Below are 25,985 nucleotides of genomic sequence, written 5' to 3'. Positions count from 1 at the left end.
GCCAAGGTTCAGGACATCTGCTTAGGGTTAGAAAGGAACTTACAGTGACAGGTGGAAGATCCATTCTTTATAATCCACAGAGGCACAAATGACAGGACAAGCAGAGGTCCAGCATAAACAATGAGGAACTAGGCAGCAAATTAAGAAGTAGAACCTCAATAAATTAATGACTTGTGAGATATTAAAGAATATTTCACATCAGTATTTACTGTGAAGAAGGGCATGGGAGCTTGGGAACTTGGGGAAATAAAAAGTGATGTCTTGAAAAGACTTCTGTAAGATGTCTTACAGAAGAGGAGGTCCTAGATGTCTTAAAATGCAAAAAGATACGATAAACCCCCTGGACCTGATCAGGTGTTTCCCAGAACTTTGTGGGGAAGCTAGGGAAGAGATTACTGGGCCCCTTGCTGAGATATTTGCATCAGCAACATCCATGGGTGAGGTGCCAAAAACTGGAGGTTCGCTAATGTGGTGCCATTACTTAAGAAAGGCATTAAGAAAAAGCCAGGGAACTACAGACTCGGTGAGCCTTACCTCATTGATGGGCAAGTTGTTGGAGAGGATTCTGAGGGACAGGATTTACATGCATTTGGAAAGGCAAGGACTGATTAGGGGTAGTCAACATGGCTTTGTGCATAGAAACTTGTGTGTCACTAACTTGATTGAGTTTTTTTGAAGATGTGATAAAGAACATTGTCTTCGTCACTGTCCATATGGACTTGAGCAAAGTATTCGACATGACTCCGCATGATAGACTAGTTAGTTAGCTTATATCACATGGGATCCAGGGGGAGCAAGCCAACTGGATAATTGGCTTGAAGGTAGGAGACAGAGGGTGGTGATAGAGTTGGTTTTCAGACTGGAGGCCTGAAACCAGCAGTGTTTACACCACAATAATTAGTGCTTTTCATCATTTATATAAGTGATTTGAATGTGAATATAGAATGTATGGTTAATAAGTTTGCAGATGACAACAAAGTAGATGCTTTAGTGGACAGTGAAGAAGTTTACCTCAGAGTACAATGGAACCTTGATCAAATGGGCCAGTAGACTGAGGCGTGGCAGATAAACGAGATGTGTTACATTTCGGTAAGGCAAACCAGGCAGGACATATACACTTTATGTTAGAAACATAGGGAGTGGTGCCAACCAAAGAGACCAAGGGGTGAAGGTACATTGTTCCTTGAAAGGAGGGTCGCTGGTAGACTTGGTGGCATTTGGCACACTTGCCTTTATTGGTTAGAACATTGAGTATAGGAGTTGGGACGTCATGTTGAGGCTGTACAGGATATTGGTGAGGCCAATAGAATACCATGTACAATTCTGGTTGGCCTTCCACAGGAAGGATGTTGTTAAACTTGAGAGGGTGCAGAAACAATATACAAGAATGTTGCCAGGACTGGAGGGTTTGAGTTATAGGGAGAGGCTGATTAGGCTGGGGCTTTTTTCGCTACTGATCGGAGGCTGAGGAGAGACCTTATAGAGGTTTATAAAATCATGAGGGGCTTGGATTTGGTGAAATCTGTTTGATTTACGACACCTTGGTTCAAACACAGACAAAAGGGTTGAATTCCAAGGTCTTTTTCATAGGGTGGGGGAGCCACCTGAGGACACGTTTAAGATAAGGGGGAGGAGATTTAAAAGGACCTAAGGGGCAGCTTTTTCCCCCCACAGAGAGTGGTGCGTGTGTGGACTGAGCTGCTAGAGGAAGTGGAGGAGGCTGGTGCAATTACAACATTTCAAAGGCATCTGGATGGGTATATGAATAGGAAGGGTTCAAAGGGATATGGGCCAAATGGGACTAGGTCACACTGATCCTTGCCGACCAGATATGAGTTGGACTGAAGGGTCTGTTTCCATGCGGTATGATTCCAACTCCAACTAACGGACAGTTCCCCCCTCCCATTCCCCTCGATTCCCGTTTTGCTTTTTGATACCATAAGTGGTCAAATGTGCGTTGACGTCAAGTCCAATTACTCTCAGCTCACCTTGGAATTCAACCCTTTTGTCTGTGTTTGAACCAAGATGTGGTAAATCAAACAGAGAAGATGAAAGTCAACAGTGCTGTCTAAATGGTGAGAAATGGCAGAGCTCGAAGATATAGACAGATCTGCCTCGTGCACGAATCAAAAAAAATTAGTATGTAGGTGCAGCAAGTAATTAGGAAAGCTAATAGAATGTTATCATTTAATCTGAGGGGAAACGAATATTAATGTAGGAGGTTTTGATTATACAGGGTATTAGTGAGAACAGATTTAAGGAAAGATGCAACTGTAATGGCAACAGTTCAAAGGCAGTTTACTAGGCTAATACCTGGATCGGAGGCGGGAGTGCAGTTTTGTCTTATGAGGAAAGCTTGGAGAGGCTGGGCTTGTAATTGCTGGAGTTTAGATCAGTCATGAATGTACTGAATTGCAGAGCAGGCTCAAAGAGCCAAGTGGCACGTTGCTGCTTCTAATTCAAGAGAGCATAAACATACTTGATGAAAGCTCAGAGGTCAGGCACCTGGCATCTTCAGATCTACACTTCAGCAGAGGATAGGACACAGGAAAACAACTAAATATTCTACTCAATGGAACAGATATCCAGTTTCATACTTCAGTTAGGAAAAAGTATAAATCACCAGTTAGCAGCAAATTGAAGACACAGATAACTGACATTTGTATAACAAATATTGTCATGCATGGTTTATTTTAAACAGAAGTATCTACAATATTGTGTGCATCAACAGTTTTACCCCTGATGTCTTGGCATATTACAACTACTTGTATAATACAGCATGTTCAAATACAGAAATAAACATCATGGCACTCCATCCAGACATAATCAAAGGAAAAAGGACGTCAAGTCAAATAAGACAAAGGAAGGTAGGATTGACTATAGGGTCTTAAAAGGAGAAAGTTATAAGGCTTTAGGGAAGTAATTAAATGATGCGGCAGCCAACAGTGGACTGAAGGAATCAGGGTGCACAAGATATCAATGTGGACAGAAAGGGGCAAAGGAGAGGAATTGCAGGACAAGACATGGTTAAATTTAGAGAGGTTTTTAAAGAATTGAACTGAAGGTTATAAAGGGTACTACATTGTGGCTCAAGATGTTTGTATTAATAAACAAAGGGGAAAAGACAGTTGACTTTCCACCTTCTCTCAACAATCAGTGGCTGCTAGAGCAAAACAAGGTGTTTGGATAAAAAGAGCAGAAAATGATTCCATTTATGTAGTGCTTGCCATGAACTCTGGACATCTCAAAGCACCTGCCAGTGCTTTTTGAAGGACCATCACTGTGTCAACGTAGAAGACACAGCAGGCAATATGTGCGCACCAAGTTCCATCTAACAAAAATGTGATAATAACTGGACAGTCTATTATTTTATGAAGTTGACTGAAGGATAAATCTTGGCTCTAGGAAACACCAGAGAACTTGCTTGCTCTTCCTTACAATAGCTCCACATCCACTCGAGGAGATAGATGGAACTTCTTTTTAATAATTCATTCAAAACAGAACGTCTCTGACAATTTAATACTATCTCATTGTGCTGGAGTGTAGCCTAGATTTTTGGGTTCAAGTCCTAAGTGGGAGTTGAACCTGGAACACAGACCTGACATTACTACACTGTCTTTCATAATTATTTACCATAACAGCATTCATTAGCTTGGCTCAGGGTTAAAGAAAGTCCATAACTGGACAAAATACTGGAGGTAATTTAAACCACGTGCAACCGTATTCAAGGACAACAGTGTTTGAAATAAAATTAGGCACAATGAAATAAATAAGACAAGTCAATGACTATGTATAATTACACGTGATAAGTGTTACTTCAGTGTTACTGTACCTATGAATAATACCATGTCTGTGCAAATAATCCAAAGCAACAGCAACCTCGGAGATGTACTTTACGGCCATGTCTTCATCAAAATAGCCATAAATATGAAGCAGAGACTTCACATCCCCACCAATAAGATATTCCATCACCTGAGGGAAAGAAAAGGATAGGTCTATTTTGTCTTTGCCTACGAAGCTAGTCAGAAAGTAATAGAGTCACAGAGATCTATAACAAAGAAAAAAGGTCCTTTGGCTCAGCATATCTTCACCAGTCAAAACCAACTATCTAGCTATTATAATTCCATTTACCAGCACTTGGCCTGTAGCCTCGTATGACTTGGCATCGCAAGTGCATATCTAAAAACTTAAATGTTAAGAGGGTTTCTGCCTCATAGGCAGTTAGTTCCAGATTCCCAACAACCTCTGGGTGAAGAAGTTTTCCCCCACATCTCCTCTAAACCTTTTGCCCTTACCTTAAATCCATGACCCCTGGTCACTGATCCCTCCATCAAGGGGAAAACTTTCTTCCTGTCTACCCTATCTATGCACCCTCATAATTTTATGCATTTCCATTATGCCCCTGCTCAAAGGAAAACAGCTAGAATCAATCCAAACTCTCTTCATAAACTCTCCAGTCCAGGCAACACCCTGGAAAACTCCTCTGCACCCTCTCCAGTGCTACAACTATCCTCCTTTCATGTAGATTCTAAAACCGCACACAATACTCTAGCTGTGGGCTAAACGTTACATACAGTTCTAACATTACCCTCCTGCTCTTAAAATCTATGCCTCAACTAATGAAGGCAGTTTTACCACATACCTTCTTAACCACTTTATCCACCTGTCCTGATATCTTAAATGACACACCAAGGTCTGTCTGATCTTTGGTGCTACCCAGGGTCTTACAGTTCACCACATATTCCCTTGCCTTGTGTGTTGTTCTGTTGCATCTTGTATTTATCTTTAGTAGCATAAAGTAAAGCAGTTCCATGTCTAGCAACTGTGCAGATCTTTATAAAAATAAAGATTACATCAGCCAATATATTCTATTTCATTAGTCCCTTCCCCAAAAGCCTAAATGCACATCTGCAAAAAATTCCAAGGGTTTCACTCCTGCTACTACCAAGACAACATCAATCTTGATTCTCTGAATCTAGTCTGTTTTGAATACCTATATTCCCTTCACTCACCATTAGCAGCCATACTTCCAGCACCTAGGGTCTAACTCTCTGGAACTCCCTTAATTAACCTCTTCTCTTCCCGTCTTCCTTTGAGACCTTTCTTAAAAAGTCAACACTCTGAGGAAGTACAGAGTCAACCTTCCTAATTAGTCCTTTTTCATTTCAACTGTCCACTTCATCTTCACATGTTTGCGAAGTAACTTGGTCCACTTATTGAAGTTAATAGCACCATACAGTTATAGTAAAAAAAAAAAACTGCAGTTATATTTAAAAAAAAACCTTCTTTAAGCACTTATAACACAGCAGTTATTTCTCACGATTAAATGCACCTGACAAAAACAAAGCATATACTTACAAGGTAAACATTACTGGCAGACTGCAACGAATAGTACAAATGTACAATGAAAGGGCTTTTACTAAGAGCTAGTGCAGCTCTCTCTGCTTGCAATTGCTGCACCATGTTTTTATGTACCAGATCAGCTTTCTTGACAACCTTAGATAAGGGGACAGGAAGAGACGGAACAAAATATGAATATTTCTAATTTAGGATAGAAATATTTCTGTATGCAAGTCTTGTAAAAGTAGAATTTTATTCTCTAAATTTCAAATCAAGCCAACCAACACTTGTTTCCAATTCAATTTTATATTTAATTGTTTCACACATAAAATATTTTTGTTTGAGAATTGAGTATTACTGGAAAAAAATATTTTGATCGAAACTTTTCATCTTGCATGTCAGAACATTATGTAAGAATTTAAATCTGAGGGGAAAACATCCGTTTATATGGTATGAGAGGAGAGTGCTAGTTGTTTGGCAAGTAGACTCTGGTAGAGGTATTCCCATGGAGAATGTACCAATCAGATTTGACTTACACTTATAACAAAGTTCACCAATTTATAAAAGGTTGCACACCAAAAATGTTACATCTTTTCCCCATTTACAAATGTTAATTGACTTGTGTTACCAGAAAGTATAAGACTTCCATTTACAATTTATTTCTTTCAAATTGAGATATTTCTAAATGTGGCATTATCAGCATTTAGTGGCACCTTGAGATTTAGTGTCACCTTGAGATTTAGCAATTTTAATTCTTTTGCTATTTTGTAGAATTAGTCTTATTCTACAGCCAAGAGTATAAAATCATTTATTGTCATCTCCGGAATAATATTCCCGTTCCCTTGACTAATATCACATTTTAACCCCTTTCAGGTAAATTACAACAGGTCACTGAAAGGAAAAGAATTAATGCATGTTACAAGTTTGGTTTTATTTTGTACATCAAAGTTAAATCTTGGACAATTCCACAGAAATCCTTTTTGAAAAATTCATTCACAGGATATGGGCATATCTGGCTTGGCCAGCCTTTACCGCTCATGCCGAATTACCATTAAGAAAGTGGTGAGCCACCTTCTCGAAGTCCAGCAAACCATGTCATTTAAGTATACTCTCAATTCTATGTGGAAGGGAGTTCCAGTACAGTGAAGGAATAGTGACATAGTTCTAAGTCAGGATTTCAAGTGACTGGGAAAGGAACTTGCAGGTGGTACTCCCATGTGTGTGCTGCCCTCGCTCTTATAAGTGGTAGATATCACAAGTTTAGCAGGTGCTTTCAATGGAGTCTTGGCGAGTTACTGCTGTACATCAGTAGATAATACACATTGCTGCCACTATGCATCAATGATGGAGTATGTAATTTACTTTTAAGGTGGCAGATAGGGTGACAATCAAGATGGCTGCTTTTATTTGTCAAGCACTTTTTTTTAAATGCTGTTGGAGCTATACTCATCCAGGCAAGTGGGGAGTAAACCATCACACTCCTGACTTGTGCCTTGGTGGACAGGGTCTCAAGAATCAGGAGGGGAGTTGGTCACCACAAAATCCAAGCCTCTGAATTCCTCTGTAACCATGATACTTACATAACTACAACAGTTCAGTTTCTGGTCAATGGCATCCCAAATGAGGAATTCAGCAATGGTAATGCCATTGAAAATCATGGGGCAATGCTCAGGTTCTCACTTGTTAGAGATGGGTAATTGGCAAGTAACATTTGTGCCACCCAAGTGCCAAACACTTATCAACTCATGCCTGAATGTTGCCAGGTCTTCCCACACATGAAGAGTTCTTCAATATCTGAGGATCACAAATGGAACTGAGCATTGTACACTGATGATTTCACACCTGCATTTCTGATCTTATGAAGAAGGGAAGGTCATGAAGCACATGAAGGGCAGACCTCAACACAATCCCACAGCATTCCTGCGGCAATGCATTGGGAATGAGATGATTGACTTCTAACAACCATAATCCTTTGTGACAGGCATGAAGCCAAGTGGTAGAGAGCAACCCCTTTCACCTATCATTCACTCCAGTTTTGCTAGGGTGCATTGATATCATATTTGATCAAATACTGATGTTAAACACCTGATGTTAAAGGTAATCACTCTCACCTCATCACTTAGATCAAGCTTGTACCAAGACTGTAATGAGGTCAGGAACTGAGCGTCAGTGTCAAGTAAGTGCCACTCAACAATACTAGCCATCACTTCCAAACTGAGGAATTAAGCAAATTGTAACCTCTGGCGAATTTAAGTAAAACCTAGACCCATCTCAATCCATTTCTGTTCCAGGCCCAGAAAACATGCCCGGACATGATTAAATATCACAAGAAAAGCATCCTTGACCAAATTGAACAAAGAGAATCGTTTGTTAATTTTTATTTAAATTTTGTGATTATGGCTAACACTTAGTATTTTAAGCATTGCCTATTTCCCCTCCAACCGGCCATCGAGTCCAATACTTGCCTTGACAGCGTAAAGCTTCTTCTCATCGTGTTTTTTCCGAGCTAGGTAAACTTTACCGAAAGCCCCGCGACTGATGGGTTTTATGATCGTGAAATCTTCAATACTGGGAGCAGCCGGTACCTTGACGACCTTCACATCCCTGTACAAGGCAGCAGGATTCGGAACTTCCATCTTCCAAGTGGAACCGAGACACCATTCCTCCTGATTTTAATCGAAGAAACGGACCGCACTGCTACGACGTCACACTGCTCAAACTGCACCAATATTCCCCCTTAACCCACACACTGCTCAAAATGCGCCGATACTCCCCCTGAACTCACACACTGCTCAAAATGCGCCGATACTCCCCCTGAACTCACACACTGCTCAAAATGCGCCGATACTCCCCCTGAACTCACACACTGCTCAAAATGCGCCGATACTCCCCCTGAATTCACACACCGCGCCACTCTAGCGCAGACACCATTAGCCCGCGCGTTCCTGTTTTCAAAATAGCCCGCTCAGGTCCTTCGCCAAACGGCTCTGTCCTGATAGATGTCTTGACAATTTAACAAATTTGAACCGTTTCTAACATTGATGAGATAATTCATTCCGAGAATGATGACAGTTACTTCTTTCTGTTTTGCTATTGTACCAGCTTTCGAACTGACTTTACTTTTAAAATCTCTTCTTAGTCCTTGAGTTTTGACAAATATGAGCAGGCACGGCGGAAGCTGCATGATTGGGTCCTAGGAGTTCTTTGTTGTGGTGCAGTCGGTTAGTGGTGGTTTATTTGTGGATGAGTTTGTTTATTTGCTCTTTGAAGCTGTTGAAGGGTTTGTCTAACGCTTGGTAGTAGATAGTCTTGGTGTTAATACAGAGATGCCTTTATATCTGTGACTGATGTTGGGAGAATAGCCCTGCCCTGCTGTTATAGTCAGGGGCAATGGCCGGAGCCTCGCTGTAAGTGGGACACTTAGCAGGTCAGGCAGTATCTATGGAGAGAAATACAGACTTTTCTTCCGTTCTGATACTCTGTAACAGGTTCTGACAGACATGCTGAGTTTTTTTTTCCAGCATTCTCTGTTTGTTTCAGATTTTCAGCATCTGTAGTATTTTGCTTTGTTCACTTTAAACGCGACATACCTGCATTTAGAAATGAATTGCAGGAATCGTTGCGCATCCGCCACTGCGTGTGGCGAATGGTACGTCTGTGAAACCTCTTGGGATAAAACACAGGTCTGCAGATGCTGGCGATCTGAAATTAAAACTGAAGTTGCTGAAGAAACTTGATGAGAGGAGTCACGGGATTCGAAACCTTAACTCTGTTGCCTCCCCATTGGATGCTATAAGAGCAGCCAAGTTCTCCAGCAATTTCTGTTTTTGTTTCAAAGTATTTGGGATAATTTCACACATTACAAGTGATGTATAAATGCAAGTTGGTGCACTCGGGACACAATATTAGGCGACATAGAAGTTTGTCAAACAGCGCCAAGGATTGTGAAAAAGGGGAATGCAATAGATGAACAGAATGGGTAGACAATAATGTGCAAGTTACTATGGGTAAGTGTGATGGGATTTATATAAATGATTTGGATGTGAACATAGGAGGAACAGTTAGTAAGTTTGCAGATGACACCAAAATTGGTGGTGTAGTGGACACCCAAGAAGGTTATCTCAGAGTACAACCGGACCTTGATCAGATGGGCCCAAGAGTGGCAAATGGAGTTTAATTTAGATGAATGTGAGGCGCTACATTTTGGTAAGGCAAATCAGTGCAGGACATGTACAGTTAACGGTAAGGTCTAGGAGAGTGTTGCCAAACAAAGAGACCTTGGGGTGCAGTTCATGGTTTCTTGAAAGTGGACTCACAGGTAGACAGGATAGTGAGGAAGGCATTTGATATGCTTGCGCTTATTGGTCAGTGCATTGAGTATAGGAGTTGGAAGGTCACCTTGCAGCTGTACAGGACATTAGTTAAGAATACCCCTGTGTTCAGTTCTGGTCTCTGAGCTATAGGAAGGATGTTGTGAAACTTGAAAGGGTTCAGAAAAGATTTACAAGGATGTTGTTAGGGTTGGAGGGTTTAAGGTGTAGGGAGAGACTGAATAGGCTGGGGCTATTTTCTCTGGAGTGAGGGAGCTGAGGGGTGACCTTGTAGAAGTTTATAAAATCATGAGGATCGTGGATAGGCTGAACAGCCAAAGTCTTTTTCCCAGGTTTGGGGAGTCCAAAATTAGAGGACGAGAGTAAGATTGGGGCCGGTCAAGGACAGTAGTGGGAAGTTGTGCGTGGAGTCCGAAGAGATAGGAGAGGTGCTAAATGAATATTTTTCGTCAGTATTCACACAGGAAAAAGACAATGTAGTCGAGGAGAATACTGAGATACAGTCTATTAGACTAGACGGGATTGAGGTTCATAAGGAGGAGGTGTTAGCAATTCTGGAAGGTGTGAAAATAGATAAGTCCCCTGGGCCGGATGGGATTTATCCTAGGATTCTCTGGAAAGCTAGAGAGGAGATTGCAGAGCCTTTGGCTTTGATCTTTGTGTCGTCATTATCTTCAGGAATAGTGCCAGAAGACTGGAGACTAGCAAATGTTGCCCCCTTGTTCAAGAAGGGGAGTAGAGACAACCCTGGTAATTATAGACCAGTGAGCCTTACTTCGGTTGTGGGTAAAGTGTTGGAAAGGATTATAAGAGATAGGATTTATAATCATCTAGAAAGGAATAATTTGATTAGGGATAGTCAACACGGTTTTGTGAAGGGTAGGTCGTGCCTCACAAACCTTATTGAGTTCTTTGAGAAGGTGACCAAACAGGTGGATGAGGGTAAAGCGGTTGATGTGGTGTATATGGATTTCAGTAAAGCGGTTGATAAGGTTCCCCATGGTAGGCTATTGCAGAAAATACGGAGGCATGGGATTGAGGATGATTTAGCGGTTTGGATCAGAAATTGGCTAGCTGTAAGAAGACAGAGGGTGGTGGTTGATGGGAAATGTTCATCCTGGAGTTCAGTTACTAGTGGTGTACCTCAAGGATCTGTTTTAGGGCCACTGCTGTTTGTCATTTTTATAAATGACCTGGATGAGGGCGTAGAAGGATGGGTTAGTAAATTTGCAGATGACACCAAAGTCGGTGGAGTTGTGGATAGTGCGGAAGGATGTTGCAGGTTACAGAGGGACATAGATAAGCTGCAGAGCTGGGCTGAGAGGTGGCAAATGGAGTTTAATGCGGAAAAGTGTGAGGTGATTCACTTTGGAAGGAGTGACAGGAATACAGAGTACTGGGCTAATGGTAAGATTCTTGGTAGTGTGGTTGAGCAGAGAGATCTCTGTGTCCATGTGCATAGATCACTGAAAGTTGCCACCCAGGTTGATAGCATTGTTAAGAAGGGGTACAGTATGTTAGGTTTTATTGGTAGAGGGATTGAGTTTCGGAGCCATGAGGTCATGTTGCAGCTGTACAAAACTCTGGTGCAGCCGCACTTGGAGTATTGCGTACAGTTCTGGTCACCGCATTATAGGAAGGATGTGGAAGCGTTGAAAAGGGTGCAGAGGAGATTTACCAGGATGTTGCCTGGTATGGAGGGAAGGTCTTATGAGGAAAGGCTGAGGGTCTTGAGGTTGTTTTCGTTAGAAAGAAGAAGGTTAAGAGGTGACTTGATAGAGACATACAAGATGATCAGAGGATTAGATAGGGTGGACAGTGGGAGCATTTTTCCTCGGATGGTGATGGCTAGCACGAGGGGACATAGCTTTAAATTGAGGGGTGATAGATATAGGACAGATGTCAGAGGTAGGTTCTTTACTCAGAGAGTAGTAAGGGCATGGAATGCCCTGCCTGCAAAAATAGTAGACTCGCCAACTTTAAGGGCATTTAAATGGTCATTGGATAAACATATGGATGATAATGGAATAGTTTAGGTTAGATGGGCTTCAGATTGGTTTCACAGGTCGGCGCAACATCGAGGGCCAAAGGGCCTGTACTGCACTGTAATGTTCTATGTTCTATAGGTTTAAGGTGAGAGAGGAAAGATTTAAAAGAGACCGAAGAGGCACCTTTATCATGCAGAGGGTGGTGTATGTATGGAACGAGCTGCCAGAGGATGTGGTGGGGCTGGTACATTTACAACACTTAAAAAGGCATTTGGACGGGTACATGAATAGGGATAAGGCCAAATGCTGACAAGTTGGACTAGATTAATTTTGGATATCTGGTCAGCATGGATGAATTGGACCAAAGGGCCTGTTTCTATGCTGTACATCTCTATGATTCTATGATGCTATGAGTACAAGTTTGAATTGCCAATGAGGGATGCAAATTACACTTTTAGAAATATCTGAGGTATGAGATTGATGCTTGGCACACAAGTAAAATTAGGAGCTGGCAAAGTAATTGGGAAAAGCAGTAATGAAAACAGAAATTGTTGGAAAAGCGCAGCAGAGCAATTTCTGTTTTCATTAACTGCTTTTCCCAATTACTCGGCCAGCTCCTAATTTTACTTGTGTGCCAAGCATCAACCTCCTCTATTTCTATTTCTAGAAGTGTAATTTCATCCTCCTTGGCATTTCAAATATGTACTCTAGAGTCATAGAATCGTAGAGATGTACACCATGGAAATTGGCCCTTCGGTCCAATTTGTCCGTGCTGACCAGATACCCAAATTTAATCAGATAACCAAAAGAACTGTGGATGCTGGAAATCAGAAACAAAAACAGAAATTGCTGGAAATACTCAACAAAATTGAGGAAAGGTCACTGGACCTGAAACGATAACTGATTTCTCCCCACAGATGCTCCCAGGTCCACTGAGCTTTTCCAGCAATTTGCATTTTTGTTTCTGATTTCCAGCATCCGCAGTTCTTTTGGTTTTGAAAGAAGGCCGTGTTATGTTGGGTTTATAAATAGATGCTTAGTGTACAAGTGCAAAGAGGTTATGATAAATCTGTACAAAATTGCAATAAAAACATTTTTAATCATGTCAGTATGGGGACCATAAGAAATCCTGTTTGGCTCAGTGGCATACCTGAGGCCCCTAAATGAGAAGCTTATTGTTTCAAGTTCCACTCTAGGGATTTGAGTACATAATCTTGGTTGACATTTCAGTGCAGTACTTAGGGAGTGCTGAATTTTGCATGAGATGCAAAATTAAGGCACTCTGTATCCCGCTGAGGATATAAAAACTCCTATGATACTATTCAAAGAAGAACAGGAAGGTTCTTTGCTTTATCCACTTATCGTTTAAGTAACATCACCAAAAACAGAATAAAAACTGAAAGAACTGCAGATGCTGTAACTCAGGAACAAAAACAGAAGTTGCTGGAAAAGCTCAGCAGCTTTGGCAGCATCTGTGAAGGAAAAAATCGGAGTTAACGTTTCGGGTCCAGTGACCCTTCCTGTTGACTCTTCCTCAGAACAGGAAGGGTCACTGAACAGTTCTGAGGAAGGGTCACTGGACCCAAAAAGTTAGCTCTGATTTTTTTCTTCACAGATGCTGCCAGACCTGCTGAGCTTTTCCAGCAACTTCTGTTTTTATCACGAAAAACAGGTTGTATGGTCATATATCTCATTGATAGTTGTGACATCTTGCTATACATGAGTCATGTTTCCCTGCATTATAATAATGACTGCTCAAATATTACTTTATTGTTTGAAAAGGGATTTCAATGTCCTGGATAAGTTTTAGAAGAGGAAATAAGTATCGCAAAAGGAGCAGAGGAAATTGAAAATAAGTGGCAATACTGGTACGTGCACAGCCTTTCCTTTGCGTATATTCAAATAAAAAGTTTTTTAATTCTTCTGTTGGAGGTGCGTGTTGCAGATAAGACCAACATTTGTTGTCCATCCCTAATTGTTCTGGAGTGTTGAATCATAACCTTGAATTGCTGTAGCCCATCTTAAAGACAGAAGAGAAAAGAGCTCGCTTAAAGAGGAAGAGAATGATACAGATCAAAGAGATGGAGGAAATGTATAAGCATAGAAAGAGGGAGTCAATGCAAATTGTTCAAAAACAAGTTAATGTGGTAAAATTACACTGTAAATGCATTCTTACCTTAAAAAGAAAAATAAGGATCACCTTAAAATTCCAAATTTCTTTTTTCATGTACTTTTAATTTCAGGTACTGCACTTTATAAATACTTGTCAGGGCCTTTGGTGAGCAAAGAGTTAACTGATGGTATGCGAAGGGCTATTTTTATTGATTAGGTTAGGCTAAGAATATTATGATGATTGGGAATAGCTTGTTGCATGAATCTAGACATCTGTAGAATGCATCAGATATTAGAACAATTCAAGATGATTGAACAGAAAAGAGAACAGTTTATAATAAGTAATTCTGTTCATAAAATGAATAGTTTAACAATAAGAGACAAGAGAAGGATAGTTAAATGGTTATGGTGGCTGCTTGTTTCTGATTTGTATTAAAATATTCTAACTTGTAAAGGACAATGTAAGCCTATTAAGATGTCTGCACTCTAACTTTATCAGTTGTAATCTAGGAGATGGCTGTGATAATAGTCTGCTGACATGATTAGATAATCAATTAACTATTTATAATCATGTGAATTAAAGAAGGATAAGTCAGGCCCTGCAAGGAGCTTCTATGCAATGTTTCACAATCTTAAAAAAAAGGAAACAGAAAACAGTCTGTGTTGAAATGTGCTGAGGCTACAGCGGGAAGTAGAAACCACATTCAATCCATCACCTCTGCCTGTTTTTAGTATGATATTTGCTTCATAAAATTTAAAATAGTTTTGTTCTGGACCAAGGACATTTGCCTAAAACCAACAAACACTTTAATTGCAACATATTGATTTTGAACCATTTCAACTCTAGGTAAATATGCTCTTTAGTCGTGTTCACATAACATTGACATTCTTGCATAGCGGGGGAAGAATTTAAATGTAATTTAAATGAATTAAGTAAGTCACACTACTTAAAGGTTGCACAATACGTTTGATGTTTGTAAAGATTAACATTTAATTATTTCTGTATTTGTTAGGATATAGTCTTAGCATGCAGCCAATGAGGTAACTCATTACATGGTAAGACTATTGCATCTGAATCTGTCAACTGAGACCCAAAAACAAATACAGTGAAATAGCAGTTCTGAAGAAGAGTCACTGAACTGGAAATATTAACTCTGCTTTCATTCCACAGAGTTTGCCAGACCTGCTGAGTTTCTCCCACAATTTCTGTTTTTTTGTCACAAATATAGTTATCTGGTCCATTTTTAGACTAATACGGAATGATGGCTTAAAAACTCAAAAGTTGTTTTGTAAAACCATGTCCAGTTTTTTGGCTTTGGCTTTACCATCAAAGATTAGTTCGTGAAAGCAGGGAAGCCAAGAAAAGATATAAGTAAAACCAGAAATAACAGACAAAACATCCGTTTGTTGCCCCAGCTAGTAGTAGTTTTTCAACCAGAGATATGCACTGTAATGCAATTTATTTGCAAATAAGCCTTACCGATTGCTCCAGTTAATTTTATAGGTGCTACATACAGCAGCTATGGTAAACTGATCATGGAGGAAGTGAACATTCTGTGATAGTAGTTGGACGCCAATCAAATGGGTTACATTTTATTTGAATTGTGTGTATCATCCAGGCAAGTGTCAAGTATTCCATCATACTCCCAACTTTCACCTAGTCAGCCTTTGAAGCAAAAATGGAGGACCACACCAGTTAACCTTTTGGCCAGTGGTGATTCTATGATGTTGATGGTGGGGACAGTGGATGGTTATTGCCTTGCATGAGCAAATATTTCTTGCCATTTACCAGCCCACACCTGAATATTGTGCAATTCTTGCTGCATGCAGGCAAAGCTGTTTCATTATCTAAGAAGATATGCATCGAGCTGACAACAAGAAGGAAATAATTAACTATCTCCCACTTCAGATTATAAGGAGGAACGTCCTGAATGTGGCAGTTGGGTGTTAGCTATAGCCCTGAAACCACCATCCAGCAATGTCTTGAAATTGAGATAAGGTACATTTTTAAAAACCACAACCATCTTTATTTGTGCTGGTTTGGGTCCAGCTTGTGGAGAGTTTTCTTTCAGGTTCTTGAGTAGATTTGTAGCTTGGATTGTGGATGCTGTGGTTGGTTCGCTCGCTGAGCTGGCTTACGTTGGACAGACAGGAAGGAAACTGGCTACAAGAATACATGAACACTAACTAGCAACAAAAATACATGACCAATACTGACTTGTCTCCATACACACAGACAAAGAGAATCACCAGTTCAATTGGGACAATGTCAGGATCCTAGGACAAGCCAATTAGAGACAAGCACGAGAATTTCTAGAGGCCTCATTCTCCAACAGGAAGGCCATCAATAAACACATGGAATTAGACCCTAAATACACACCACTACAAAGAAAAACCATAAATGAGGTAATCAATTCCAACGAACCCCTGAGTTTAATTAACAAGTGAGAAAACACAACAATGCTTCATCAGAGGCTGCACCAGTAGGGTAATGAAAAATCTGCAAACTAACAAACCAGCTCAGCGAACGAACCAACTGCAGTTTTCTTTCAATTCCCATTGACTTAACTTTTATTTAGGCTCCTTGAAAAGTGGTAGCAATGTTTGTAGGAAAATAAATTTAAGTAGAACAGTAGTTTAGCAGGTGCACCTCAGACAGGATGGCAAAAGGCCAAGCCAGGGAATGAGTGATGGAAACAAGGATGAACCCTCGGCAACATAATCAGCAGGATAATGGAAAGCCTTGTGTGGACATGAACAATGTATGACATATGTACTGTGGGAAATAAAAGACATCTGATCAAATTACAATCATATTAGAAATTGAATATATGACTTAAGGTCTATATGAGGTAGGAACTTCTGGGATTTTGCCAGAGTTCAGTCTTAGAATGTTCAAGACTGGACGTCTTTGAGTACATATGAAAAAAACATAATGTCCTGCACCTAAGTCTCATGGTGGTTTATCAAGTTGAACAGTCAAAAACTGTTTTGATCAAGACCATTCAATCTTAAGTCAACTCTGAACATTGTCACTTTCAGCCATGTTTTGACTAAAGACCGTAATGAGTTGTAAAATTAATTGTTCCTACTAGAACTAATTTCAGTGAGCAAGTCAGCAAGAGTAGAATGAAACTTCCAAATTTTAGTAAATACCTACCTGGTTCATTAATGCTCTGTAGAGAAGGAAACCTGCTGTCCTTATTCAGTTTGACATAGGTGAGGCCTCTTCTGGAACACTGTCCAGTTCTAGTCACCCAGTTATAGGAAGGATATTATTAAGCTGGATTCAGAAGAGATTTCCCAGTATGTTGCTGGGTATGGAAAGTTTGAGTTATAAAGAAAGGTGGGATAGGCTGGGATTTTTTTCACTGGAGCATTAGAGGTCGAGAGGGGACCTTGCAGAAGTTTATAAGATAATGAGGGGTATAGATAGGGTTAACGTTAGTTGTCTTATGCTTAGAATGGGGTATTTCAAGACTGGGGGCACATCTTTAAGATGAGAGGAGAAAGATTTTAAAAAAGACACGAGGGGCAATTTTTTTTTTTTACACAGAGGGTGGCATGTGTATGAAATGAACTTCCTGAGAAAGTGGTGGATGTGGGTACAATTACAACATTTAAAAGACTTTTGGGTAAGTACATGAATAAGAAAGGTTTTGAAGGATATGGGCCAGGAGCAAGCAGGTGGGATTAGTTTAGTTTGCGATTATGTTCGGCATGGACTGGTTGGATGGAAGAGTCTGTTTCAGTGCTGTCTGATTTTATTGAGTCTGGAGTCACACAATGTGGTTTACTGTGAAATGGCCAAAGAAGCCATTCAGTTGTATCTGTGCCATAATGATAAACTATAATAAGCATAAAACAGATCATAGAATCCCTACAGTGTGGAAACAGGCCCTTCGGCCCAACAAGTCCACATCGACCCTCAGACATCCCACCCAGACCCATCCCCCTATAACTCACCTAATCTACACCTCCCTGAAAGCTATGGGCAATTTAGCATGGCCAATCCACCTAGCCTGTACATCTCTGGACAATGGGAGGAAACCCACGCAGACACAGGGAGAATGTGCAAACTCCACACAGACAGTCGCCCGAGGGTGGAATCGAGCCCAGATTCCTGGCGCTGTGAGGCAGCAGTGCTAACCACTGAGCCACCACTTGGTATCAATTTCAACACTGGGTTTAAACATGACAAAGTTACAGCTGGCCCTGCCCTCTCCAACTTCAGAGTTGGCAGTTGGGATTGGTGCCAAAATTGAGAACTGTCCCACAGACTAGTCAAGCAATTGCCTGATATGATTAAATATAATCTTTCTTCTATATCCTAAATTCCTCTATCAAATCTCTGGGTACACCTGTTCCTTCATCAGGACAAAATGGCAGTGGTAGCACTAGTGTAGAGTCAGCATGGAGGGATTCTGGGATCCTCAATAATTGCCCAGATGCCATGAAATCTCATGAAGACCACATGAGATGTGGCCAAATATAACCAAAGAAACATCATGCTGATTGTCACTTTCCCTCATTTGATGAATGAGTTCTCCGTCCTGTTGACTACCACAGAAGAAAAATTGAGAGTAGCAAGAGCACAGAATGTCCAACAATAAGAGTAGCTCGATGCATCACTACTAGCCAAGATTTGAAGGTCGTATTTTCAGATTGACTGGCAGCAGGTGGTGAGCGTCACCATGAGTGTAAAATATATTTGATGTGATCTCAAGAATTGACTAGTCACATGCGCATATCCATGTTATTATTTCTCAGGGATGATGAAAAACCATCCCTTGTGAAGTCCCATCTTGACACTGGATGGTCCCCATCATATCGTGTGGCCAATGCGCATGCTAAAAAGGAAAGATTTAAGAGATCTGGGCATCCATGAAGTGCTGTAGGGTTCATTCGCAACAGCACTGGAATTGTATTATAATACAATCTGTGACATCGTGACCCAGAACATTCTTCACTGTTATCATTATATTCAGGCCTGAGGATCAAACTTGGTTCAAGAAGAATTTAGAAGTGCATACCAGAACTAGCGTTATGTGTATTTAAATGTGAGGTGCCACCCTGGGGAAGCTACAACACAAGGCTGCATACATACCAAACGGTGGAAACAGCATGCTATAAGTCAAGTTAAATGATCCCAAAATGATTGGATCAGGTCACAGTTTTAGTGTCCATCCAAATCCAGTTGTGAATGATGGTGAACAATTAAACAGCTAATCAGAGGAGAAGGCCCCATTTTTAATCATTTCCAGCCTTAATGATGGCTCAGCACTGTACTTAAAATGCAACGTTAAAGTTCTTGCATTCTTCAGCCACGTTTGAAGTGGATGATCTATCTTGACATCTTGTGGAGATTTCCAATATCTGAGATCCCAGTGTTTAATACAATTAATCTATAAACAGCTGAGAGCACAGATTTCAGCAAAGAGTATGGGGGTCAACAATAACAAAAACAAGTAGCTGGAAAAGCTCAGCAGGTCTGGCAGCATCTGTGAAGGATAAAACAGAGTTAATGTTTCGGGTCCGGTGACCCTTCCTCAGAACTCAGAACAGTTAAGTACTAAATAAAAACCAAAAGAACTGTGGATGCTGTAAATCAGGAACAACAATGTTCTGGCTGTTTTGCTGAAGCTCCTCCAGGAAATACCTCTCGTAAAGCTGTTTCAGTATAGCTGCAAAACTGGCCAAGAAAATTAAAAAATATAGCCTTTTCCTTCACGAAAAGCTGAATAAAAATCTGCTGTACATGTGCTGGAAGAGTTGGAAGGGTTAATACTGGAATGCAATTAGCAACACCCACTGTGATGATGTCACAGGCACTTGATGAAGGAGAAGAGAAAATCACCATTATGGCAGAATAAAAATCTTTGAAGATGGGCTACCCAATCATATTAAGGAGCTGTAGAATCAATAGTGTTGCCAGGAAAATTCAGAGATGGGTTAAATAGAACTCAGCACTGGATGTGCTGGAGAAATCAATTCTTGCTGCATAGAATGGCAGATGTTGGACAAATAAGTACAATTCCATACATTATTATAAATATTATGTTATGACATGGACACAGTTTGTCAAATCAAATCAGCCTCCCTATTCCTGAATTTGCAAAACAATAAAATTACTCAATGGCTGTCAAAATTGACCCCAATAGTTCCTGACCAGATTTAGTGAATAACTGATACCAGGCACCAGGTTTATAGTTTAAACAAAAAAAACAATTTATTAATAATACAGTAGTTTTAGCAGAGCAAAGTTAAACTGCAAGGTTATATATTTAATGTCTATGATTTCAACCCAGTCTTCTTTAATTAGAGTCATAGAGCTGGTCCAACTTGTCCATGCCAATCAGATATCCCAAATAAATCTAGTCCCATTTGCCAGCATTTGGCCCATATCCCTCTAAACCCTTCCTATTCATATATCCATCCAGATGCCTTTTAAATGTTGTAATTGTACCAGCCTCCACCAGTTGCTGTGACACCTCATTCCATTCTGCGTGAAAAAGTTTTAAATCTTACCCCTCTCACCTTAAACCTGTGCCATCTAGTTTTGGACTACCCCATCTCAGGAAAAAGACCTTATTTACTCACCCTATCCCTGCCCCTCATGATTTTATAAACCTCTGTAACATCACCCCTCAGCCTCCTCACTCCAGGGAAAATAGCCCTAGTCTATTCAGTATCTCCATGTAGCTCAAACCCTCCAACCCTAGCAACATCCTTGTAAACCTTTTCTGAACCCTTTTAATTTTCACAACATCCTTCCTATAGCAGAGAGACCAGAATTGCATGCAGTATTCCAAAAGTGGCATAACCAATGACCTGTACAGCTGCAACGTGACCTTCCCACTCCTATACTCAATGCACTGACCAATAAAGGCAAGCATACCAAACGCCTTCTTCACTGTCCTGTCTATCTGGGATTCCACTTTCAAGGAACTATGAAACTGCACTTCCAGGTCTCTTTGTTCAGCAACATTCCCCAAGACCTTACCATTAAGTGTATAAGTCCTACCCTGATTTGCCTTTCCAAAATGCAACACCTCACATTTATCTAAATTAAACTGCATCTGCTACTCTTTGACCCATTGGCCCATCTGATCAAGATCCCATTGTACTCTGAGGTAACCTTCTTTACTGTCAACTACACCTCTGATTCTCGTGTCATCTGCAAACTTACTAACCATACCTCCTATGTTCACATACAAGTCATTTATATAAATGATTCTAGCTCCCAACCTTACGAAGACAGACATTAGCAGAGATAGTCATGGGATAAATCAAAAGAAAAGTAGATAAATGAGATATATCTTGCCAGTTCACTTATTTTGGTAGAGATCTATGAAGTTAGTAAACAAAGTGGGATGAGCTGTCATAAAAGGGATGTGGCTGACATTTGAAGGAACGAATTAGGAAATTGAAGGAATTGATATCGGCAAGAAAATCATTCCTTCTAAAGAAACCATTTATAAATTGGGTATGTATTGTTTAGCTAATCTGACATTGATTATGTACTCGCCATGTATTGACAAGCCATTTAGATTTCAGGATGCCTCTGATGGGGGTAGTGGCTAACAAGGGTTGATAGTGACCATTTTCAGAGGTTCAGTGTACAGAAAAGAACATAGAAAATAGGACAATGTTAGTCAACAGGAGAAAATAAGAGACTTGTATCCAGTCAAACAGTATCACGAGCAGTGTCAATTGAAATCCATTGCTTTTATTGAGTATACTTTATTTTGTATTTATGATAAACTTAACAAATTTTGTAAAAGTTATTAAAATATACTTTTGTATCTGGAATGGGTTTTATAACTAATCAGAACAGGTTTTGGAAAGGCTGCCTTAATTCAGTCTTTAATTGTAAGTGACTTGGGTCTTACGGGTAAGCTTAAAGTCAAGCCCAAAATCTTACTCATTTATGATGAATAATTAGAAGACATTTCCTTCATACAATACTCACCACAAAAGTAGTTGATCGACTTTAAACCACTTTATGAGGCTGTGAAAGGCATTTTATAAATGCATTTACATTTGTTTGTTATTCTTTCTTTTGGCAATACGTGAAAGAAAAGAGAACAAATGACATACTGAAAGAGGATATGATAAATAGAAGTAGGCAGAATTGGGGAAGACCCATGAGAGGCATCAACGTTTGATCTTGGTCTCATCAATTCATAGGCTAACTTTTGACTATGCAATACAGAGTATTTTCACTTAAGAAAATTCATACCATGCTCAGAAAACAAACAGAAGCAATTTCAGTTTCTGTTTTTATCATGTAATCCTCCTCATGACTTGAGATACTGGTGTTGTTCCTTCAGAGAGAGATTTCAAGTTTATTGAACAGTGTTTTCTCAATTTTAACAGATTTTGAGAAGCTTAGTTGAGAATTCAATTTCTCCCTGGCTGGAGAGTCTGATAAATCATCAATTTAAACAGAGTAAGGAGAAATTTGTAGAGAACATGACTGCTTTCTTTGCCAGAGGGAGTGGCCCTGACAGATATCATCGCATTTTTTAAGCCAAAAAGATGTAAACATTTGAAACAAGGATATGAGATGAAGGAACCAAAGCAAACCTGTGGGATTAATTATGTATTTCCTCTGCCAAAGAACCAGTTTAGACAAGAGATAGTAGGAACTGCTGATGCTGGAGTCTGACATAACAAGGTATGCAGCTGGATGAACACAGCAGGCCAGGCAGCATCCCCCACTTCCTACCTACTAGCCTCATCCCTGCCTCCTTGACCCGTCCGTCTTCCCTCCCCCCCAACTGCCCCTCCCGCCTCACTGACCAACCCTCATCCCAACTCCCTACCTACACTCACCTATACTGGCTTCATCCCTGCCTCCTTGACTTGTCCGCCTTCTCTCCACCTATCTGTTCCTCTATCCACCTTCTATCACCGCCTCCCCCTCTCTCTATTTAATTCAGAGCTCCCTTCCCCTCCCCCATTTCTGAAGAAGGGTCCAGACCCGAAACATCAGCTTTCCTGCACCTCTGATGCTGCCTGGCCTGCTATGTTCATCCAGCTTCACACCTTGTTACACCAGTTTAGACAAAGTGGCTGAATAACCTTCTTAGTTCTTTAAAACTACTTCGATTTATTTTTAGCTTTGTCCTATTCGCTCTTTGTAAAAAATATTTGTTCCAATTCTCTCTTTCTCCCAACAGATCATCTTGGTCTCCTCACAGGAGAGAAGCTATGAAGAACTTGAGTTGTGACTGCTCTTAAAGTAGAAAAAAGCAATATTGAAGAAGCAAATTGACTGCATCGAACCAATATTTAGGACATACTTATCATAAAGATTCAATCCAAATATTACAAATATCAATAGTAGCAGAAACACATGTCAATGAACTCACATATCTTAACAGTCAAAACTTATAAACCTGGTGATCTTAAGGTAACAGTGAACAATTGTTGTTAACGAGAGTGAAACTCTTTTTCTCTGAAAGTTGTGAAACTTTGGAATACCCTTCCTTAAAGGGGAGTGGATGCAGAATCTTTAAATATTTTTTAAGACAGAGGTAGATAGATTCTTCATTACCAAGGATGAGAGTGTATCGGGGACGTGCAGGACTTTGGAATGGAGGTTAAAATCAGGTTGGCCATGATCTTATTGAATGGTGGAGCAGACTCAAATGGCCAAGTGGCCAGTTCTTGTTTCTCTTTATATGTTTATATGTAAAACGCTGGGGTTGTCTTTACTTTTAAAAGTTTTGGTACATTATTCACAGAAAGATGTCATTTAATTTTAGGCAGTTCAGAGAAAGTTCACTAGGGTGATTCCTAATATGGAGAGATTGTCTTAGGAGCAAAGGCTAAACAGGTTGGGACTCTACTCATTGGAGTTTAGAAGAATGAAAGGTAATCTCATTGAAACATATAGGATTCTTAAGGGGCAACAGGGTAAATGCTAAGATGTTTCCTCTCAAAGGAGAGTCTAGGATCAGAGGGCACAGTCTCAGAATAAAGGGGCACCAATTTAAGACTGAGATGAAGAGTCTTTGGAATCCCTAGTCACAGAGAGCAGTGGGAGCAGAGTCCCTATGTATATTTAAGGCTGAGATAGATTGATTCTTGATCAGTCGGGGAATCTAGGGTTATGGGGAAAAGGGCAGGAAAGTGGATGTGAAAAATGTTGGATCAGCCATGATGGGTCAAATGGCTAACTCCTATTCTGATTTCTTATGGGCCTATATTGTTGAGCTGTGCATTACAATGTTGCTTTTTGGAAGCAAATATAGATTTTGACACTGAATGGCATCAAGAATCTTTCAAGTTAAGGTAATTCTGCCTGGCCAGAATCCTCTGTATCGTTGACCCGCAGAGTGTTAAAAAGGTGTGAGTGCCAAGAGCATCAGAAAGTGAAAACATCCAGAGCCTGTTCACAGCATCTCTCTCTCTCTCATTCTCTTTCTGTCCATGTGGGGAAAATGACAGAACACCCCAGAAAGCTGAAATAAAAGAATTCATCCAAGGAAAGACCTACATTCGCCTGATCAGCCATTGAATCAAAGGACAACCATTATCAGACAAACAACAGCGTCTCATAATTATAAAAACCAAAAGGTCTATAAGTGGAAAAGAACTTTACAACTTATGGTCTGAACTTTTGATATTTGTAATTCTATTTATTTATATTCTTTATCCATCCATATTATGTGTGTTAAATTGTGGATAGTGCCACACCAGAACAAATAAATAGGTTTGTATATTTAGGAGAAATTATAATAATGGATGGAGGATGTGACGTAGAAGTTAAACAAGGAAAGAAATAGATGGAAGTAATTTTGTGAAGCTGAAGAATATGTTATCAACAAGAAAACACAAGCTTGTAACAAGGAGAAAATGTCATAAATGCTTTATTCTATCTTCTTTCCTGTATGACTAAGAAACCTGGACAATAAGTAAAGATCTATGGAAGAAAATAGAGGTATTTGAAAACTGAATACTAAGATATGCAGACTATAAGACAAATGAAGATATATTTGAATTTGCAAGAGCAAGACAAACTCTACAAGAGGCATCCAGAAAAGAAAATGACAATATTTTGATCAGAGCTGAAAAGTTACAGAGATCTCTTCTGAAGGGTAAAGTGGAAGGAATGTAATCATTGTTGGTTGTTGGATGCTAGAGTGGCTGCAAATGAACTCCAGTGGATGTATGAGAATGGCACAAAACAGCTGAATATGACATACCATGACAGCACATGTCCCCACAGTAACAGCTACAAGCATTGGCAGCAACAGAACTGCACTATACAGAATGCTAAGGTATTAGTTTTGAGTCTGTGTTGAGTCAGTTGATCTTGACTGGATATTGATAGTGATTCAGCCAGAGCATCTCTGTACCAGAGTTATAGAGTCATAGAGTAATACAGCATGGAAATAGGCCCTTCGGCCCAAACTGGTCCATGCTGACCAGGGTGCCCACTCAGCCAGTTCCAATTGCCCACATTTGGTCCATATCCCTCAAAACCCTTTCCATCCGTGTACCTATCCGAATGTTTTTTAAATGTCACTATTGTACCTGCTTCAACCACTTTCTCTGGTAGCCCGTTCCATATACGTACCACTCACTGTGTGAAGAAGTTGCCTCTCAAGTCCTTCTTAAATCTTTCCCCTCTCACCTTAAACCCGCGCCCTCTAGTTTTCAATTCCCCATTCCCAAGACTATATGCATTCATCCTAACTGTGCTCCTCATGATTTTGTACACCTCAATAAGGTCACCCCTCATTCTCCTGCATTCCAAGAAATAAAGTCCTATCCTGGCCAACCTCTCCCTATAACTCAGGCCTACTAGTCCTGGCAATATCCTTGTAAATCTTCTTTGCACACTTTCCAGTTTAACTATGTCTTCCTATAACAGGATGACCAAAACCGTACACAATACTCCAAGTGTGGCCTCACCAACAACTTATACAATTGTAACATAATGTCCCAACTCCTATATTCAATGCCTAGACCGATGAAGGCGTGTCTACCTGTGATGCTGCTTTCAACGAACTATGTACTTGTGCTCCTAAGTCCCTCCATGCTACAGCACTCCTCAGGACCTTATCATGTACTGTATAAGGCCTATCTTGGTTTGACTTCCCAAAGTGCAACACCTCACACTTATCTGTATTGAATTATGTTTGCCAATCCTCATCCCACTTCCCCATCTGATCAAGATCCCTCTGTAATTTTTGATAAC

The 25,985-nt window shown here is 40.2% G+C and overlaps 1 protein-coding gene and 1 long non-coding RNA gene across 6 annotated transcripts in view; one reads left to right on the top strand and one right to left on the bottom strand.

The window, feature by feature from the left end:
* The window catches only part of mastl (microtubule associated serine/threonine kinase-like), a 34,242-nt gene extending 25,818 nt beyond the window's left edge, over positions 1 to 8,424 (bottom strand). The window contains exons 1-3 of one of the 2 annotated variants that reach the window (XM_048615875.1): positions 7,806 to 8,424; positions 5,359 to 5,496; positions 3,833 to 3,972 (exon numbers count right to left, since the gene is read on the bottom strand). In XM_048615875.1, the coding sequence (XP_048471832.1) occupies positions 3,833 to 3,972; positions 5,359 to 5,496; positions 7,806 to 7,976 (449 nt within the window). In that variant the 5' untranslated portion in view covers positions 7,977 to 8,424. The remainder of the gene's footprint in view (positions 1 to 3,832; positions 3,973 to 5,358; positions 5,497 to 7,805) is intronic. The other variant, XM_020531241.2, reaches the window with a different exon arrangement.
* Positions 8,425 to 8,506: 82 nt separating this feature from the next.
* LOC109917860 lies at positions 8,507 to 25,202 on the top strand. Of its 4 annotated transcripts, XR_007265409.1 has the most exons (4): positions 8,507 to 8,561; positions 13,442 to 13,527; positions 22,957 to 23,189; positions 24,230 to 25,202. It is a non-coding gene; the product is annotated as an uncharacterized LOC109917860 (long non-coding RNA). The 4 variants fall into 4 exon arrangements; XR_007265408.1 differs by lacking the exon at positions 24,230 to 25,202 and having other exon boundaries at positions 22,957 to 23,200; XR_007265407.1 differs by lacking the exons at positions 8,507 to 8,561; positions 24,230 to 25,202 and adding an exon at positions 8,568 to 8,767 and having other exon boundaries at positions 22,957 to 23,200.
* Positions 25,203 to 25,985: the final 783 nt, after the last annotated feature.

Source organism: Rhincodon typus, chromosome 2, assembly GCF_021869965.1.
Source record: "Rhincodon typus isolate 14 chromosome 2, sRhiTyp1.1, whole genome shotgun sequence".
Lineage (NCBI taxonomy): Eukaryota > Metazoa > Chordata > Chondrichthyes > Orectolobiformes > Rhincodontidae > Rhincodon > Rhincodon typus.
The sequence above is the reverse complement of the archived record's forward strand: the minus strand, read 5'-3'. Positions and strand labels throughout refer to the sequence as shown.